The 20,000-nt window shown below is 44.5% G+C and overlaps 1 protein-coding gene across 1 annotated transcript in view; it reads left to right on the forward strand.

Moving 5' to 3' along the window:
• The window catches only part of sppl3 (signal peptide peptidase 3), a 35,958-nt gene that overhangs the window by 1,651 nt on the left and 14,307 nt on the right, over positions 1-20,000 (forward strand). Inside the window, exon 2 of the mRNA XM_080528579.1 lies at positions 19,977-20,000. This exon is cut by the window's right edge and continues 54 nt beyond it. Within this exon, the coding sequence (XP_080384705.1) occupies positions 19,977-20,000 (24 nt within the window). The remainder of the gene's footprint in view (positions 1-19,976) is intronic.

Consider the following 20,000-nt stretch of genomic DNA (forward strand, 5'->3'; position numbering starts at 1 on the left):
TCTATTGCAATAGTGTCTTCACTTGTTTTCAATATGTGTCTTGAGCTTTTTAATTTTGCCCAGTGTTATTATAACTATAAGCACCTTTTTCTGACCAATGTTTAGAAAATAGAGTGGGCATTCCCCTCACAATAACGCCTATAGGGCCGATATGTCAGGAATTCACATGTATCTGCAGTGAGTGACCCTGTCAAACCAAAACCCTCAATACCTGTTTCCCCAGGTAATCAAAGCACAGGTAGCCAAACACCACTGTCTTCTAAAATGTGCATTTCAGTGATTTTTACATTGAGATGTAAATTAGAGCCACACATGGAACTGTACAAGGTTACCTGGTGCAGACGGAGGTCTCTGTTTCTGGGCGTAGGTGATGAACCAACACTCAGATTAGATTTGAGCACTTAAGAGTTCTCTGCCTTGGATTTCTGTGTTCAGAGTTTTCATAGTCAGGACTTGATAATGATATTTCCATGGAATGAACCCCGTTGTAAAAGCTTTAGCCCAGAATGTGATCCAGGGATCAATGTTTTAGAAAAGTGGAAAGATCACACAAGTGTTCTCTCTCACTGTTGGCCTCGTGCCTGCAGTGAAGAGCAACAACATCTCACATCTACCTCCATCTCACATCATCTACCTCCTCCTCTGTGGAGAGCAGAACATCTCACATCATCTACCTCCTCCTCTGGAGAGCAGAACATCTCACATCATCTACCTCCTCCTCTGTGGAGAGCAGAACATCTCACATCATCTACCTCCTCCTCTGTCAGGGGCAGCAACATCTCACATCATCTACCTGGTCTGTGGCTGACAGAAGGTGGCAGGGATTGCTAGCTACATGGTTGATGTCAAGCTGCTGAACTCAAAACCCTGGCAGTAGCCTTACCACCCCCCCCCCCCAACAAGAAGAACATTACACACACACACACACACACACACACACACACACACACATCATATACCACTCAGGACTTAGATTTGGCACCACCGCTGTTTTGCACACTTTACATATACCATAACTGTACATATACCCTAACTGTACATATATAACTGTACATATACCCTAACTGTATATAACTGTACATGTATAACTGTACATATACCCTAACTGTATATAACTGTACATATATAACTGTACATATACCCTAACTGTATATAACTGTACATATATAACTGTACATATTGTATTGATATCCATTGCCCTTATTCTATACATCTTAACTGTATGTCCTTGGCCTTGTCTGTACATATCACACTGTAGGCTACACATGTCTGTCCATACTTCTATGGGTTTGGCCCCAGCCTAGCTGTACACATGTCTGTCCATACTTCTATGGGTTTGGCCCTAGCCTAGCTGTACACATGTCTGTCCATACTTCTATGGGTTTGGCCCTAGCCTAGCTGTACACTATTGCACTGTCTGGTCTATTTGGATGCTGAACTGCGTTTCGTTTGTCTCTGTACTTTCACTACTCTGTACTCTGTACTCTGTACTCTGTACTCTGTACTTTGTACTTTCACTACTCTGTACTCTGTACTTTCACTACTCTGTACTCTGTACTCTGTACTCTGTACTCTGTACTCTGTACTCTGTACTCTGTACTTTCACTACTCTGTACTCTGTACTCTGTACTCTGTCACTACTCTGTACTCTGTCAATGACAACTACATTGAATGTGAATCTGGTGAAGATGAAGATGGAGCCGAACCCTGCAGCCATCACTTACTTGTAACTCTGTCATCAGAAATGTGGAGTCTGTCTCAGCTCTGTGCTACCCCGCTGACAGAGCCGTAGGGACCGACTGAGATTATTATATTTTTTGGCGTAGAGGCCTAGACCAAGTACCGCTACCGACCATTCATTTTTATTATTATTTTTAAAACCAACCACCCCTCGTTATGGTAACGTGTGTCGTTATGGTAACGTGTGTGAAACCAGGTCCTCCCTGGTCGCCGGGCCGAGCCCTCATTGGCCAGGCCTGCATGCCTTTGGCTTGGTGCAGGACGCTTTTGGAATTGTTATTGAAAACTTGTTTCCCCCAACAGACAAGGAAGTCTTATGGCGTTTCTGGCTGCCGGCCAAACCCCCAACAATACAGGATTGTATTTTTAATGTTTTTTTTTTTTTTTTTTTAAATGTTCCATTTATCTATCTCACCCATGTCCCAGAGCCTTATGTGCGAAGAATTCCGTTGGAGCAATTTTAGTGTCTGACTGACTGAGATGAGATGCAGCCTGGAGAACACACAGTCTGCTGGGCTGACGATGGTGTCGTATAAAAAACGTTCAACTTGTTTTGCATAGGCTAAGTGTCTCTTAGCGCTGGGGACAAGGCAATCACTTGAAACAGAAAGTGTTTAATTGGATCTGAGTTGAATCTAAAGCAGCAAAAAAAAAACTTTTTTACATTTCAATGCAGAGTGTACTAGTGTAGGCTATCTTGGCTTAGATTGGACTTTCTGAATTATCCACCTCTCACATTCTAGCATGATTTTTTTGAATGTTAATTATTCAGAGATTGAAACGGTCTGTTTGGTATCACTGACACTTTACGTATGTTTCCATGCTCATGCTTTCTAATGTGCCTGCTATGGAGGGCCCTTAGGATGGCCTGATGTTCACTCTGCCTGATGATTTTGGGCGAAGCATCTTTAGCTAATGGACACAGATTATCTTGTTGCCTCATGTGTCTCTATGTTATAATATCTTGGTTTTATATAGCGCCTCTCACAAACCCAAGGACGCTTTACAGATTTTACAGGAAGTCAGACAGACAAAACAGAAAACAGAGACAGCGACAAAACTAAACTAGGGGCCAAAGGCCTTGGTGAACAGATGGGTTTTGAGGGCTGATTTGTAGGTGTGTAGGGTAGGTAGGGGTGTTGAAGGTGTCCAGGGTAGGTAGGGGTGTTGAATGTGTCCAGGGTAGGGGTGTTGAAGGTGTCCAGGGTAGGTAGGGGTGTAGAAGGTGCCCAGGGTAGGTAGGGGTGTTGAAGGTGTCCAGGGTAGGGGTGTTGAAGGTGTCCAGGGTAGGTAGGGGGTGTTGCGGATCACTGTGGGGAGAGAGTTCTAAAGGGTGGGTGCTGCCACACTGAAGGCTCTGTCCCTGAAGGTCCATAGGTTGGTGCGGGGGGTGGAAAGCAGACCCATGTCTGGGGACCGCAGGGTCCGAAATCGGGTATGTTGGCGGAGAAGGTCACACTTTGGAGTGTGGCACTTTGCCTAACTATGCGGTTAGACCGTGGTAACAACTAGCAGTCATATTGTTGTAGTTTCAAGTGTTATCCGTACGTCACATTACACAAGTGTCAGAGAGTAAAATTCTTAGACTTCGGTTCATGCCATTGCAGCAAAAGACATAGGCCTAAGGCAATAATAATTCAAGCATAATTCAAGATAAAAAGGTGAGGATAGTACAGGTAAGACAGGATACACCAGAGGTGCCACTAGTAGAGAGTTCAGTAGTAAAGTGGCTGTGAGCGTCAGGGTTACGTGGTGGTGGTAAACGTGGAGGCCAGACTGGTCCAGGATAGATGACTGCGAGTGAAGCCTGACTGGCCTGTAGTTTGCAGTCACCTTTATGGACCTGCCAGGACCTGGCTACATTAGAACCCTGTCTTTATGGACCAGCCAGGACCGGGCCATGTTAGCTAGGTGTATCTGGCGTTGTCCTGGTGTCTTGTTTCACCTGGGTACTACAATACGACATGATAGCCCTACCCCTTCTCCCCCACCCCGCTAGGATTCCTGCCTCTCCTGTATTACGGGCGAAACACTGACTAGAAGACGACCCTGAGAGAGATTCCCACAATTCCAGAGATTCTTCTTCTCTCTCCTGAATTAACAAGTGTGACGTTATTTACCTGTGAATTGAATTCCTGTGTGGTACTAGGGGCCCGGGGCCGCAAGCACTGAAACGAGGAGAGAGAGAGAGAGAGAGGTGTCGTAAGAAAAGAAAAGAAAGCCCTTTGATATAATTGCCAGGGCTGATTTGGCTATCAGCATTAAAAGGGAGCAGGAACTGATGAGGCGGGCAGGGTCCTGGCCCGTCCAATCGAGGTTAAGGAGCTGTAACAGGCTTCTGTTAGAGGACTCACTTGAGGTATTTTTTGCAGCTTACTCTCCCCCTTTTTTTATCTTAACAGTCCAGGCCGCGCCGGTAGCTCATTTTAACCAGCGGTTTTATCTTCCCGCTAAGACATGAGATGGAGATGTCAGCTGCTGGGCTCACCGACCGACAGACCGGAGGAGGGAGTCTCACTCTCGCACGTCTGAGAGAGAATTTGTGTTAAAAAGAGGCGATCCATTAGCTTCTAGCCCGGCTCACAGCCGCGGTGGTGATGACAGGCCTTATCCGCTTGAGCTCACGCTCCACCGGCTCATGAGCAGTGTCAGTTATATACTGGTCTGTGTGTCAGTTATACTGGTCTGTGTGTCAGTTATATACTGGTCTGTGTGTCAGTTATATACTGCTCTGTGTCAGTTATATACTGGTCTGTGTGTCAGTTATATACTGGTCTGTCTGTCAGTTATATACTGGTGTGTGTGTCAGTTATATACTGGTCTGTGTCAGTTATATACTGGTCTGTGTCAGTTATATACTGGTCTGTGTGTCAGTTATATACTGGTCTGTCTGTCAGTTATATACTGGTGTGTGTGTCAGTTATATACTGGTCTGTGTGTCAGTTATATACTGGTCTGTGTGGGTTATATACTGGTCTGTGTGTCAGTTATATACTGGTCTGTGTGTCAGTTATATACTGCTCTGTGTGTCAGTTATATACTGGTCTGTGTGTCAGTCATACTGGTGTGTGTGTCAGTTATATACTGGTCTGTGTGTCAGTCATATACTGGTGTGTGTGTCAGTTATATACTGGTCTGTGTGTCAGTTATACTGGTGTGTGTGTCAGTTATATACTGGTCTGTGTGTCAGTCATACTGGTGTGTGTGTCAGTTATATACTGGTCTGTGTGTCAGTTATATACTGGTCTGTGTGTCAGTTATATACTGGTCTGTGTGTCAGTCATACTGGTCTGTGTGTCAGTTATATACTGGTCTGTGTCAGTTATATACTGCTCTGTGTGTCAGTTATATACTGGTCTGTGTGTCAGTTATATACTGCTCTGTGTGTCAGTTATATACTGGTCTGTGTGTCAGTTATACTGGTCTGTGTGTCAGTTATATACTGGTCTGTGTGTCAGTTATATACTGGTCTGTGTGTCAGTTATATACTGGTCTGTGTGTCAGTTATATACTGGTCTGTGTGTCAGTTATATACTGGTCTGTGTGTCAGTCATACTGGTCTGTGTGTCAGTTATATACTGGTGTGTGTGTCAGTTATATACTGGTCTGTGTGTCAGTTATACTGGTCTGTGTGTCAGTTATATACTGGTCTGTGTGTCAGTTATATACTGGTCTGTGTGTCAGTTATATACTGGTCTGTGTGTCAGTTATACTGGTCTGTGTCAGTCATATACTGGTCTGTGTGTCAGTTATATACTGGTCTGTGTGTCAGTTATATACTGGTCTGTGTCAGTTATATACTGGTCTGTGTGTCAGTTATATACTGGTCTGTGTGTCAGTCATACTGGTCTGTGTGTCAGTTATATACTGGTCTGTGTGTCAGTTATATACTGGTCTGTGTGTCAGTTATATACTGGTCTGTGTGTCAGTTATATACTGGTCTGTGTGTCAGTTATATACTGGTCTGTGTGTCAGTTATATACTGGTCTGTGTGTCAGTTATATACTGGTCTGTGTGTCAGTTATATACTGGTCTGTGTGTCAGTTATATACTGGTCTGTGTGTCAGTTATATACTGGTGTGTGTGTCAGTTATACTGGTGTGTGTGTCAGTTATACTGGTGTGTGTGTCAGTTATACTGGTGTGTGTGTCAGTTATATACTGGTCTGTGTCAGTTATATACTGGTCTGTGTGTCAGTCATATACTGGTCTGTGTGTCAGTTATATACTGGTCTGTGTGTCAGTTATATACTGGTCTGTGTGTCAGTCATATACTGGTCTGTGTGTCAGTTATATACTGGTCTGTGTGTCAGTCATACTGGTCTGTGTGTCAGTTATATACTGGTCTGTTATATACTGGTCTGTGTGTCAGTTATATACTGGTCTGTGTGTCAGTCATACTGGTGTGTGTGTCAGTCATACTGGTCTGTGTGCCTCCCAACACTTTGGGGTGTAATTTGGGGGTGCAGGAGTGAAGGCCTAAGTGCTGGGTTGCTCCAGGCGACAGACAGGACTCACGTTAATGAGCAGGCAAAACTGGTAATTTTTTTTTGGGGGGGGGTGGTGCTTCTTAACCTCCAGACTACATTCCACACCCCTGGCTGGGGAGGGACGGGGTCAGACCAGAGGTCAGGGTCGCAGGTCAAACCTGCCGCGTCTTTGAACTGAAGAAAGACGGTCCGTCTTCTCTCCAAGGCCGCCCTGGTGCTGCCTGCCCCTGAAATGTGTGGTGTGTGTGTCGACGTAGGAATTCAACATCTGCTTTGACGCTATATTATAGGCAGTTGCTATAGTTTCCTAGCAGATGTCTCATGCTTCTGTGGTAGAAGATAAGCAGATATACTGTCCTCCTCCTCCTCCTCCTCCTCCTCCGACATACGTACGTAAGCCCCACATCGCCGCAACGGTTTTCTTTTCCCCCCCCAGAGAAGTGCCTGTAGTTTATAGACACTTCAGACGACGTTCTCAGTGTTTAAGAACTCTAAAAGGTTAACCTTGAGGAACGGGGGAATAAGAAGTGCATATCCCTGGAACGTCGAACGCTGTGTCGTCGGAAACCCTCTTATCTCCCTCTCACACTCAGGGATGAGGGCTGTCACATCCCCGTTTTAAACAGTAGGCCTCGGTTCGGCTTAAGTCTTACTGGGATTTTTCTGATGGACTTATAGTATGGCCCTGCCTTGATCCAAGCTAGGCTGCCTGTTGTAGTTAGGCTTGTTGTTTGTGCTTCTAGCCTATAAAACCAACCACAGTTAGTTCCCTTCTGAAACAACCACGGCCTGGTTTCACACACAAGGCTTCAGCCTAATCCTAGACTGAAAAGTGGATCTTCGTGGGGATTTTACAGTGAGAGTGGCCTGTGGTTTAGTCTAGGCCCTAAGCCTTGTCTGTGAAACCGGTCCTCGGAGTTGTATTATGAAGTCTCTGACTCTGCCTCACACCTTTTTAATGTAAACAATAACAGGTTGTTACGACCTTGTGTTAACAGATGGCTTCCACATACCTACCATCACTTTATTACTTTATTATGCCTTTTATTACTTTATTATTGTGATTTTTGTATCTTGAGGCCAGTGTTGAGGAACCAAAAGCCAAATCATTTTACTCTTGTGTACTTTTGGGTGTAATAAAAGCCGTTGTGATTGCGATACCTGAGAAGGCCTCGTCTGCATCTCAGACCACCTCCATGTCTGACGCCGAGAAACAGGCCGCAACATCCTGATCAGATCAGCGTTTCCTCGTTGTTTGCTCTGTGCAGGGTTCGACATTAACGGTTGCCCGCCCGACCAGACTAGATGAGCGTGGAGTGAAGATATTATTAAAGCGTACGCGCCTGTCCACCTGTCTGTCGATCAGCGCGTACGCTTTAATAATATCTTCACTCCACCAGTGTTTCCTCCAGGAATTTTTACAATGGTGGCGGGTAGTGCTGACCGCGCGCGCGCAGCGCGCGCCCGCGATTTTTTCGCGTGCACGCGCATGAAACGCGCACGCGCGCTCAAAACAACGACGTAATTTCAGCCAAAACTCGAGGATGGCCCAAAAAAATAAAATGTTTTCCTGTACTTCTCCCGTGTGTCTCTTATTGTCTGTGTCTGCATGTTTTTCCAGCATGTAATTCCGTTGTCAATAAAAAAATCGTCTCCCCTTCTTTTCATTATCATTATGGAGGAGATTATATCTGGAGATTATATCTGGCCTGGATATGGGCTCTTAGGACTTCGGGTCGTTGTCTTACCCACTGTCTTCAACTTCAATTTCTGGACTGACCTAACATTAGCCTCTAGAATGTCTTGATATTTGGTGGAATCCATTCCTCCTTCCACCCACACAATATTGCCTGTGCCCCCAGCTGCTACACAACCCCAAAGCATAATGGATCCACCTCCATGCTTAACAGATATCAAAGTGTTCTTCTCTACAAATGCTTCACCCTTTTTTCTCCAAACATACCCTTTTTGGTTGTGACCAAAAAGTTCAATTTTGGTTTCGTCATTGTTCCAATAGGCTTCAGGTTTCTCAAGGTTTTATTTTGCATACTTCAGACGCTTAACTTTGTGTTGAGGTCGTAGGAAAGGCTTCTTTCGAGCAAATTCTTTCTAGCCATGTAGGTCTTTGTTGTTTAAGGTGTATTGTTGTCCTGTGAACAACTAGACCGGTGTCTGCTACTCTTTTTTGCAACTCTTTTGCAGTGATGTGTGGGTTCTTCTGAGCATTTCTCACCAGATCTCAGGCCATTCTATCAGAAATGTATCTTGGTCTTCCAGATCTTGCCTTGACTTCAATTGGTCCATTTATATGTGAACAATTCATCATGCAAAAACACCTCATCGTCTCTGTTCTAGGATGCATGGAAAAGAATCTCAGACACCTCCTACACAAGAGAGCCAAGGGAGGCGAGGCATGCAACGGAATCGCAGACAACAACAACAGGGCTCGACATTAACGCCGTTATACTTGTCCGGAGCGAGTAAAACGCTGCTAGATCCTGGATATTTTTACCTGTGTGCAGGAAGAACAACAGACAGCGCAGGCCCGAGACTAGACTAGATGATTGTGAGTGAAGGTATTATCTGTCGATCACCCGTACGCTTTGATAATATCTTCACTCACGATCAACTAGTCTAGTCTCACGCCTGCGCCGTCTGTTGTTCTTCCTGCACACAGTTAAAAACATCCGGGATCTAGCAGCGTCGCCGTGCTCGCGCAAACAAACTCGGCGAAAGTTTTACCTGCTCCGGACAAGTAAAACAGCGTTAATGTCGATTATATTCGCGCTTGTGGGTGTGTCTAGCGCTGTGAAGGTCTGAAAAGCGGCCTAAATCTTTTTTTTTTTTTTGGGTTGAGAAATCTGAATGGTGGAGGAGGAAATTCCATCGTGGCGGACCGCCACGATGAAATGCATGTAGAGGAAACACTGTCCACGATCGTCTAGTCTGGTCTGGCGCCTGCGCCGTCCGTTGTTCTTCCTGCAACACCGACACACAGATCCAGGATCCAGCAGCGCCGTCGCTGTCGCGCAAACAAAGATTCTTTACTTGCCTCAGGCGATCGGGCAACCGTTAATGTGGAACCCTGCTGTGTGTTTATCGACTCTCCCCACCGTTTTGTGAACGTGTGTGTCCTTCGTATGGCTTCTGTACATCTGTGAGAGTATGTACAAGTCCTCCCGTCTGGGGGGGGTCTGGGAGAGCAGTCTTGTACCTATCTTTGCGATGCCAGACGGCTGGCTGCCAAAAGATTAAAAGCAACCCCCTCCAACCAACAGCACAGATAGTCAGATAATCCTTCCTAGTTTGTCCGCTTACCAACTGTCTGTCTCTGAGACGTTAACTGGCTTCCTGTTTGACTACCAGTCTGTCTGTGTGACTACCAGTCTGTCTGTCTGACTACCAGTCTGTCTGTGTGACTACCAGTCTGTCTGTCTGACTACCAGTCTGTCTGTGTGACTACCAGTCTGTCTGTCTGACTACCAGTCTGTCTGTCTGACTACCAGTCTGTCTGTGTGACTACCATTCTGTCTGTGTGACTACCAGTCTGTCTGTCTGACTACCAGTCTGTCTGTCTGACTACCAGTCTGTCTGTGTGACTACCAGTCTGTCTGTGTGACTACCAGTCTGTCTGTGTGACTACCAGTCTGTCTGTCTGACTACCAGTCTGTCTGTCTGACTACCAGTCTGTCTGTGTGACTACCATTCTGTCTGTGTGACTACCAGTCTGTCTGTGTGACTACCAGTCTGTCTGTCTGACTACTAGGGCTGCACGATTAATCGATTTTAAATCGAAATCGCGATTTGAGATGATGCGATTAGCAAATCGCAAAGCCTGCGATTTGGGATACGTTATACAGCGCGTCGGATTCAACGTCAATGAACGCACACGCCCAACAACAACAACAACACTGCACGTGAAACGCCCACGTGTGAATCTGTGAAGACATTTCAGTAGCTAGCAACATTAATGGTGTGGATAAATCGCTTCAAAAACAACATCTCTGTTGTAGGGAAGTATTTCGGGTTTAGAACGACAGATGTGCAACAACAGCAGGTGTTGCGCACAACCTGTCGTGGAACAGTCGCTCCATCCAGAGGCAAGGAGAGTTAAGTGAAAGTCCCGTAGCCCAGTCTAAGCAAACTAGTGTTTTAGAGTCGTTTGCGGCTGTTACGCCGTATGAAAAGGGCTCACGAAGGCACCGTGAAATAACCAATTCCATCACGCACTACCTCGCTAAAGACATGTGGTGTCTATTAACACTGTGAGCAACGAAGGGTTTAAAAAACTCATCCAAACGCTGGATAAAAGATATGCGTTTCCCTCCCGCATGTACTTTAGTCATGTGGCCATCCCAGAAACGTACATGCGGAATGTAGGAAGATACTTGAGATGGAGCTGAAAAATGTCGAGTACTATGCAACAACAACAACCGATCTGTCGGGCAGGACGACCGAGCCGTATCTCAGTCTCACCGTGCACATTACGACTTTGAGTTAAAGAGTTGCCTGCAAACGGTATACTGTCCTGCTTTATCTATTTCAATGTTTATAGAAAGGACCTATTATTCTTTACTGGACATTTTTATTATCACTTTATTTAACTTGATTGCAGTATGTGCAATATTTAGATGCTGAGTCCTGAGCCATAATTGAGTAACCTTGTTTGTAGAAAGGTCCTATTTTATTTTCATATTGGAATTGTTAAAACATTTGGACACTTGTTGAGAGAAACAAAATCACAGCTGTTTAAAAAAAAACATAAAATAAATATGTTGTTCCAATTTATATCTTTTAAGTTCTCATCCTTGCATTAGAATTAGAGCAGTTAACAGTTTGATGGTATCATGTGGTAATGCTCTCTGAAATTAGTCCATGATGATAGAAGGTGATAGACAGATTCATCCAATGCAAAGTATTTTTGAAAGTGCCCGCCCTTTTCCAAACAGCTTCCAATGAAGCTTTCCTAGATGGTTGTGTGAAACAAACCATCTGAGTCAGGTTAGTAATGCACCGTCACATCTATTACACAGTGAATCTTAAACTGAAGCTTGACTTTAAAGCAACCCAACGTTTCATGTAAGTTTAGTTCTTTCACTCGTAACTCGGGCTGTGGGGCTGCTAGAGACGGGAGCCAATTTGTGCTCCTAAGTCCCTTGAAGACGTACAAACAAACTGCACGTTGATACGACCTTCCTAGCCGGAGATATGGCCGCACTTTACAAAAACGTCTTTAAAAAAATAATAATCACAAATTAAATCGCAATATCTGTCAGAATAATCGCAATTAGGTTTTTTGCCCAAATCGTGCAGCCCTACTGACTACCAGTCTGTCTGTGTGACTACCAGTCTGTCTGTGTGACTACCAGTCTGTCTGTGAGACCATGGCTGTGTTCGGAATGGCATACATACTAGGGATGGACGGTTTCCAATTATTGAAACCGAAAAACCGTCAGAGAGTAAAACCGCGGTTTTCCGGTTAACCGAAAAATACAGTAAAAAAAATAAAATAAAAAAATAATATGTAAAAAAAAAAAAAAAAAAAGAGCGCCAATTTCAAATAATTGAGCCCTACTGCTACAATACACTCATGTCGAACACCATTAAAACACCGTAAGCACAGTCGCAACACATTTAGGCTACTTAGTTTCACAAATATAAGTGGAAAGGCAGACTTTTGTAAGCTACACCATACATGAAAACACATGAACACTTAACACACCAGCTCCGCTGATCCAGGGTGCACGCCTGCACGGAAGATCATCTCTTGGAACAGCGTCTTCATTGAATGAACTGCTTTCTCAATATCTTGGTTCTTAGACAAAGTTTCAGCTGCTGCTCAATGTATTTAAATATTTGAATACTGCTCAATAATCACTGAAATATTAGACTTAGAATTATGCAGTGAACATACTTAAAGCTTTTCATAAAAACCACATGCCGCGAGACTGACTCGTCCTGAACTGTCGTAAGTCAATCAACAAAGAATGCCCCATCAAAATAAAAGTGCCCATGGTAGAGCTGTCAAAATAGAGCTTTCAAAATAAATGTACTAATACAGATAGAGATAAATACAGAACTACCTTTGCGTCACTAAGTGACCGCGTATCTTCTGAGACATGCGTTCTGTCATCACTTTCAGTAGCGCCTTCACACACAGCGGCGCTGTGCACAAACACTCTTGATCCGTATAGCTCTTGTTTTATTATATTGTGGTTTAGTAAATACTGCACTTGGAGTTACATTCAATGCATGATTTGTGCTATAGAACATAAATAAAGTTTGATTGATTGATTGATATCAAATCAAATCACATTTTATTTCTATAGCGCATTTCTCACAAAAGTGACCCAATGCGCTTTACAGAGAGCAGCGAAAATGATCTTATTAAATGTAAGCGAGTAATTGTAAAAAAACGTTCCTATCTACCAATAACTGAAGGCAACTATCTTTCCCATAGAGTGATTCGTTACCCTTAAATATAATCCCAATTAGATATTAATCCTCAGTTATTCTTCACAACTGACCAAACCTCTCACTCATTGCGCGGCAGATTCAGACTGTATCATTGTTATTTTCACACACGACAAACATGTGACATGTTCCAGTTTTATTCTTATTCTATTTTATTCTTCTAAAAAAAAAAAAAAAAAAAAAAAAAAAAAAACGGTTTCAGACGGTTTTGATAAAAAACCGTTTCTATTTTTATAAACCCCGGTTTTCGGTTTAACCGAAAAACCGTCCATCCCTAATACATACTACTCATACTAGATATAACGTAGATTTGAGTATGTGAGTGTGTTCACACTGTATAGTATCAATATTATTGTTTCACTGTTATGTGACCAAGATAATGTACTAACAACACAGCAACCTATGAAGTAAACCATGCCTCTCTATTAGGGCTGCCACAATCGATTATTTTCATAGTCGACTAGTCACCGATTATTTTAACGATTAGTCGACTAATCGGATCATAAATTACAGCTTATCGCACAATTACTCAATCGCTCTTATTTAGCTATCATCTTCTAAATCAGCTTCTAAATTTAGCTTGAAGTTGTTAGTTGTTGTTGTAGGCATGTGCTAACTAAAAATAAAGACAATTAAAATGATTGTTCACTCAAAAATAGATATTTTAATGAACTTTGCAGATTTATTTCTGGCATCACTTGCATGTAATGTAATGTAAAGGGTAGTAGAGGGTGCAAACTGCTGAGTAAAATGAGGTAGGCTAGGCACTAGGCAACCAAAAGAATACAAAAACAAAAATAAATACTTGTACAGAGTACAAAAGTTTTGCTTTGCTTCACTCATCTCATAGTAGAACGCGCCTTCTTAGCACTGTAACGTTAAGACAAAATTTTTAGCTATTTGATAAGTATCGCTTTGATGACGACGTAAAATAATGTAAGAAGGCTTTTAACGTAACGATATCGTTAGCCAATAACAAGCTAACTAGCTTACCGAGACGAGCCATCGTCTTCCTCGTCATCTGCCACAACGTGCTTCCTTTTTAGATGCTCGCGCATCATAGACGTGCTGCCATGATAAGCGAGTTCAGCTTTGCAAATTTTACATTCTTTTTTTCAACGTTGTGGTTGAAATGCTCCCACACTTTAGAGGTACGAGGACAGGAACACATTTCTCTGTTTGTTTTTCCGAGGAAGTCACGTGTGCCCCGGATGACCGACACTGCGCATGTACATCAAAGACACTGGGAGACGCTAGCCAGTGGCAGCTTCAGGGAAGAAAAACGAATGCTTATCGAATGAAATGAATGGTCTTTATTGTCATTAATATAGTACAGGTACCAAACAACGAAATTTGGGAGGGGGGGCTCCCCTGGTGCTAGGCAACAAAACAAAACAAAAAAACAAAAAACAAAAAAACGCTTATTTCAGCTCCAAAAAAACATGCGACTACGGCGATTACCAAATATGTCGGCGACGATTTTGGTAGTCGACGTCGTCGTGACTAGTCGACTAATCGTGGCAGCCTTACTCTCTATTATCATAAAACCTATCTTTGAACATAAAATAAGGGACTGTAAGGAACTCTGTCATCTAGGTGTGTGTAGTTATGTGTTTTTAGCATGTTCCAGTGTTTCCTCCAGGATTTTTCACATTAGTGGCGGAGCGGTTACCTTCCGCGCGCTGAGCGCGCGCACATTTTTTTCCCCGCGTGCACGCGCATAAAACGCGCACTGGCGCTCAAAACAAAGACGTGGTTTCACCAAAAACTAGTATAGAGGGTGGCAACAATTATAATTTCTTAAATAGCGGTTAAGTCATTAAAGCCGAGCAGGTGATTTTATATAGAAGGTGATCAAATACCAATATATCCTACAGCTGCAGCGGAACATGCGGAACGCGCATTACACACACACACACACACACCGCGCCGTTCTGTTCGTGGTGATTTTAGAAGCAATAGATCATTTTTGCCCCGTGCATATTGCTATGAATAGTTCGATCTCCACACATGAGTCGGCGATGTTGTCATTTAGCCAGCTCTCAGAGAAGCACATCAGGCTGCACTCCCGATACACTGAATGATGCATCACGAGTGCCTCCAACTCCTCACATTTGTTGGGTAAGGAGTTAACATTTCCCATTACGATTGATGGTAGAAACGGCTTGTATCTCCACCGCCTCCTCGATTTAGCTTTTAGCTTCGCTCCAGCTTTGCACCCCCGGTATTTCTTCCGTAGTTCGGTAATGAGTGTTTGAAACCCTCATGTTTTGCAGTCTCTCTTAGTGCAAAGAGGGCACTTCTGGTATAAACAACTCTGGCTGAGGTTGTAACATTAGACATTATACAACAAAAAACCGACAAACATTAAAAACAGAGCAGCGAGACCTGCTGCCGCTCAGAACGGCGCAACGTGCCGACGTCAGCTACCACCGCATTTAATTGACCATGAACATCAGAGACATACATTACGAATGTTCATTTAAAATACTCTATACTGAGCACTGGTATAAGAACATGAACCAGAGAACAGCAGTAAATGCAATAACCCACAGTCGTCGCTGATGATGTTCCGTTTTCGATTAGGATACGGGATTAAAGGCACCGGCGACGGGCTAAGAGAGAGAGAGAGGAGAGGGATTTCCTGAAATCCAAATGTCCCGCTAAATTCGGACCAATCACAAAACTGTTTTGAAAGCGCGCGCGCCTGTTGAGAGTCTCGATTGCAGTGCGAACACAAACGACGAGGTTAATTGCAACATTGTAACATATTGTAAATAACTACCGCTAAATCGTAACGAAATGTTGGTCTGGAAGCGGCCTAAATCTAGCTTCAATCTGCTTTTTTTCTGTTCTCCGGTCATAATAACTCGCTGCCTTTCTGCGCAGCCTGAATCAAAGTGGACTGTCTGAATCATTTGGTGGCGGAGGAAATTCTTTGTATTTCTTTGAACGAATAAATGCATATAGAGGAAACACTGTGTTCATGTTCTATCAGCGTGTTGTGATGTGCTTAACATGCAGAGCAGCTGTCTAGCTAACACAATGTTATTTGTTGTTAGCCAGCTAGCTAGTTAGCGTTTTGGAGCACAGTCAAGATTGCCATTAGACCTGGGGTCCCCAAAGTTTTTTCTGTGAAGGCCACATAATTTTTCCTTTCTGTGATGGGGGGCCGGGGCAAGTCCAGGGTTCCTACAAGTAAAATTTAAGACCTTTTTAGACCCTTTTTTAGACCTCTTTGAATAGAATTTTAGACCTATTAGCGACACCATATGATAGCTTTTTGTCATCCTCGAGGTGATGAAATTAGGGATTTCACTGCCATACAGACAAAAAAGGAAGTGAATTAGCATTTTTTTGGTTCCAGCTTGATTAATTTCCGCGTTTATAGATGTGGTCGGACTTATTTCCTTGCAGGATCAAATTTTTAAGACCAGGCACCTCATTTTTAGACCGAATAACAGAAATGTTTGGCCTTAAGAATTGCGTTGCTGGATTTTAGACTTCAAGGCTTATTAAGCCCAGCGCGGGAACCCTGTCAGTCTCTAACAGAAAATAATATGGGCCGGAGTGACTACCATTATTATTGTGGAGATATTATTAAGATTTTATATTTGTTTATTATGCCCCCTAATGCTAGATTAGTTTATTATTTTGTTATACGCTGTACTGATGTAACCAGGTATCACATAAACCCTAAGTTTGACTGTTGAAATAAACCTACAGGGTCTGGGATCACTGCGCATAAATGCAACAGAGTCACAGGTTCAGTGGCGTCGTCTCCTCTGGGCCCTGATGCCACGGCCAGAGTCACAGGTTCAGTGGCGTAGTCTCCTCTGGGCCCTAATGCCACGGCCAGAGTCACAGGTTCAGTGGCGTAGTCTCCTCTGGGCCCTAATGCCACGGCCAGAGTGGGTCCTAGGGAGTGTTTTTTTCTGCCACTTTTTGCGCAATTCATGAGAATTCATGAGAGAGAGAGAGACTGCTCATTACGTGCTCCAAAACATTCACACACACAGCTCAGAACTGGAACCCTGTGCTACTGATTAACCTGCGCAGCGGAGCACCGTGAACACGTATGGCGACAGCGCACCTTGACACAGATCATGAGCAACAAATAAACAAGAATAATTTCTCTCTCAGTGAGTGTCACTTCGCTAGCTAGCCTGTAAGTTACCTGCTGTGCTGTCTTCTGCTTCTGTGGGGAGTCCGTTTGCTCTGATGAAGTTCATACATGACACACCACCCTCGACGCGCCAGCCATACTAGGAGACCCGTCAATCGTGATGCTGGCCAGCTGAGACCAGTCCAGATTCAACTCTTCCATCGTTTGGCTTTACCAGATATATCCTGTCATGTCGAAGCACCTTTCAGACTGGGTTGCCAGCTCCTCCGACACCTCAGAGTTTGAGCTAACTCCGCTGTGCTGTGTCCTGCACGTCACTGCTCTCATCCAGTGCTAATGCAAAACAAGTCAAATTCTTACGTTTTCTCCTGCAGCTGGGCATATGTGACACAGCCCAATGAAAAGGGCTACCTGTAGGCGAAATAATTTTTCTGTTTTTTTACATGTGCTTAATCTACAGATTGTAAGCTTTCAAATGATGCATCATACATTGAAATCGGAAACAAATTGAAGACGACATGAGTATTTGAAAGTTGCTACACCGGAAATCACTAAGCAGTGAGCACAGAAAATCCCCATCAAAGATAATGAATCCCCATCAAACAACAAGAAACGAAGTCATTGTGTTATAGATTACACTTATTTAATGAACGTAAAACTGTTCGGAAAAATAACGAGTGGGTACTTCACATCTTCGAGTTGAATGTTAGCTAAAAAAACGAAAATTTGAAAGAAAAAAAAATAACTTTAAAGACGAATTTGACGTCTTTCTCATTTCCGAGAGTTGTCCAGAAACACCAGGAGCAGTCACATATATATTATCTAATCCCCCAATTCTTCAATTCGCCTGGTGATTGTACTTGCGGACAGACTCAACAGTGTTTCCCCTACCATTGCCTTGGGGGGGTGGGCCGCCCTCCCAACGGAACCCCCCGCCCCCCCAAGAAAGAGGAATTATTACGGACGTAGACACCAAACATCTGACAAGCAGGCTAAAATATCCGCGTTTTTTAAACGCACCCAACCCGAATCCGGCGAGTGGCAAGCCCGTAGGCTCGTTGTTAACGTTAGTCCGCCGTAGTCTCGCATAGCCAGACCTATCTCCACACTTCGCGCTGTGCCAGCGCTGGAGAATAATACAAGATTTTGCGCAAGTGTGCGCGCGAGACGCGAGAGTTTTTGCCGGCTGTGATGTCTGCAGATTGAAAGTAAGCACGTTGAAATGTTAGCAAATATAATTGCTGAGTGTTCTGACAGAGAAAGTTGGTTAAAATTGGTCGTTATTATCGTGACTAGAAAGTGTCTGACTATAGTTCCATAGTGTAAATAGTGTCAAAGAACTAGCAAGCTAGCTAGCTCAGAGGTGATGAGATGAATGAATGAATGAATGAATGAATGGTCTTTATTGTCATTGCTATAGTACAGGTACCAAACAACGACATTTGGGAGGGGTGGCTCCCCTGGTGCTAGGAAAGAAAAAAAAGAATTTCCTCTCTATTATCATAAAACCTATCTTTGAACATAAAATAAGGGACTGTAAGGAACTCTGTCATCTAGTTGTGCGTAGGTATGTGTTTTAGCATGTTCATGTTCTATCAGTGTGTTGTGATGTGCTTAACATGCAGAGCAGCTATCTTCTCGCTAACCCAATGTTCTTTGTTGTTCTCCAACACGCTAGCTAGCTAGCTGGCTAACAGTCAAGATTGCCTTGATTAGACCGTTAGTTCCAGTGCCATTAGATCCAGGCCTAGTCTAGACGGGCTCTGGAGGACCAGTCAGGGCCACAACGCGACCTTTGAGCATCTTAGACGTGTACAGTCATTTCTTCATCGGATGACGAAGGAGGGATCTTAAGGGTGGGGGCGGGGCTTAACTAACCCAGGCCAGCGTGTGTCGATGACAACGACCAGTGAGAATTTGATGTCGTCTCTCTTGAGAAAAAGACTTGACTAACTGTCTCTGCCTGGGCACGGAGGAATGCCTGTCCTCTGAGGAGACACCGACGTAGAAATGTGGTTCTGTCAACAACTGAAGTCTCTCAGCCTGATGGCATGTTAATCAATGACATCAGTGGATTGCGGATCCCCGCTGGGAGCGTATTATATACTGAGATGTTTATGTGCACTCATCGCCGTGTAAGTCACTTTGGGGAAAAGCGTCAGCTAATTGGCGTATATCATGTCAATGACTCAGGGTTGACGTCGATGTCGAGTTGTTTTGTTGTCGATGCCAGATAGTTCTGAGACTGAGACGCAGATCTCAGTGGAGGCGTTACCCAGCATACACCTCTTCTGTCATATGGACCTTTATGAACAGGGGAGGAGGCTGGTGCAGGTAGGAATCAGAATGTCAGTCATCCATTGCGGTGGCAGTGGGGAAGACGAGAAGTGAGGATCTGAACTAACTCTCTCTCTCTCTCTCTCTCCCTCTCTCCTTCACTCTCTCTCTCTCTCTCCTTCACTCTCTCTCTCTCTCTCTCTCTCCTTCACTCTCTCTCTCTCTCCTTCACTCTCTCTCTCTCTCTCTCCTTCACTCTCTCTCTCTCTCCTTCACTCTCTCTCTCTCTCCTTCACTCTCTCTCTCTCTCTCTCTCCTTCACTCTCTCTCCCCCCCCCCTCTCTGTCTCTTTCTCTCTCCCCCCTCTCTCTCTCCCCTCCCTCCCCCCTCTCTCTGTCCTCTCTCTCTCTCTCCCCCTCTCTCTCTCTCCCCCCCTCCTCTCTCTCTCTCTCTCCTTCTCCCTCTCTCTCTCTCTCTCCCCCCCTCTCTCCTTCTCTCTCTCTCCCCCTCCCCCCCCTCTCTCTCTCTCTCTCTCCCCCCCATCTCTCCCCGCCCCATCTCTCTTTCTCCCTCTCTCTCTCCCCCCCTCTCTCCTTCTCTCTCTCTCCCCCTCCCCTCTCTCTCTCTCCCCCCCCATCTCTCCCCGCCCCATCTCTCTCTCCCCCCATCTCTCTCTCCCCCTCCCTCTCTCTCTCTCTCTCTCTCCCCGCCCCATCTCTCTCTCCCCCCATCTCTCTCTCCCCCCCATCTCTCTCTCTCCCCCCATCTCTCTCTCTCCCCCCCTCTCTCTCCTTCTCTCTCTCTCTCCCCCCCATCGCTCTCTCTCCCCCCCATCTCTCTCTCTCCTTCTCTCTCTCTCTCTCTCTCCAGGGCGTACTCCCTCGTTGACTCCAG

Source organism: Nansenia antarctica (genome assembly GCF_963989245.1).
Source record: "Nansenia antarctica genome assembly, chromosome: 4".
Lineage (NCBI taxonomy): Eukaryota > Metazoa > Chordata > Actinopteri > Argentiniformes > Microstomatidae > Nansenia > Nansenia antarctica.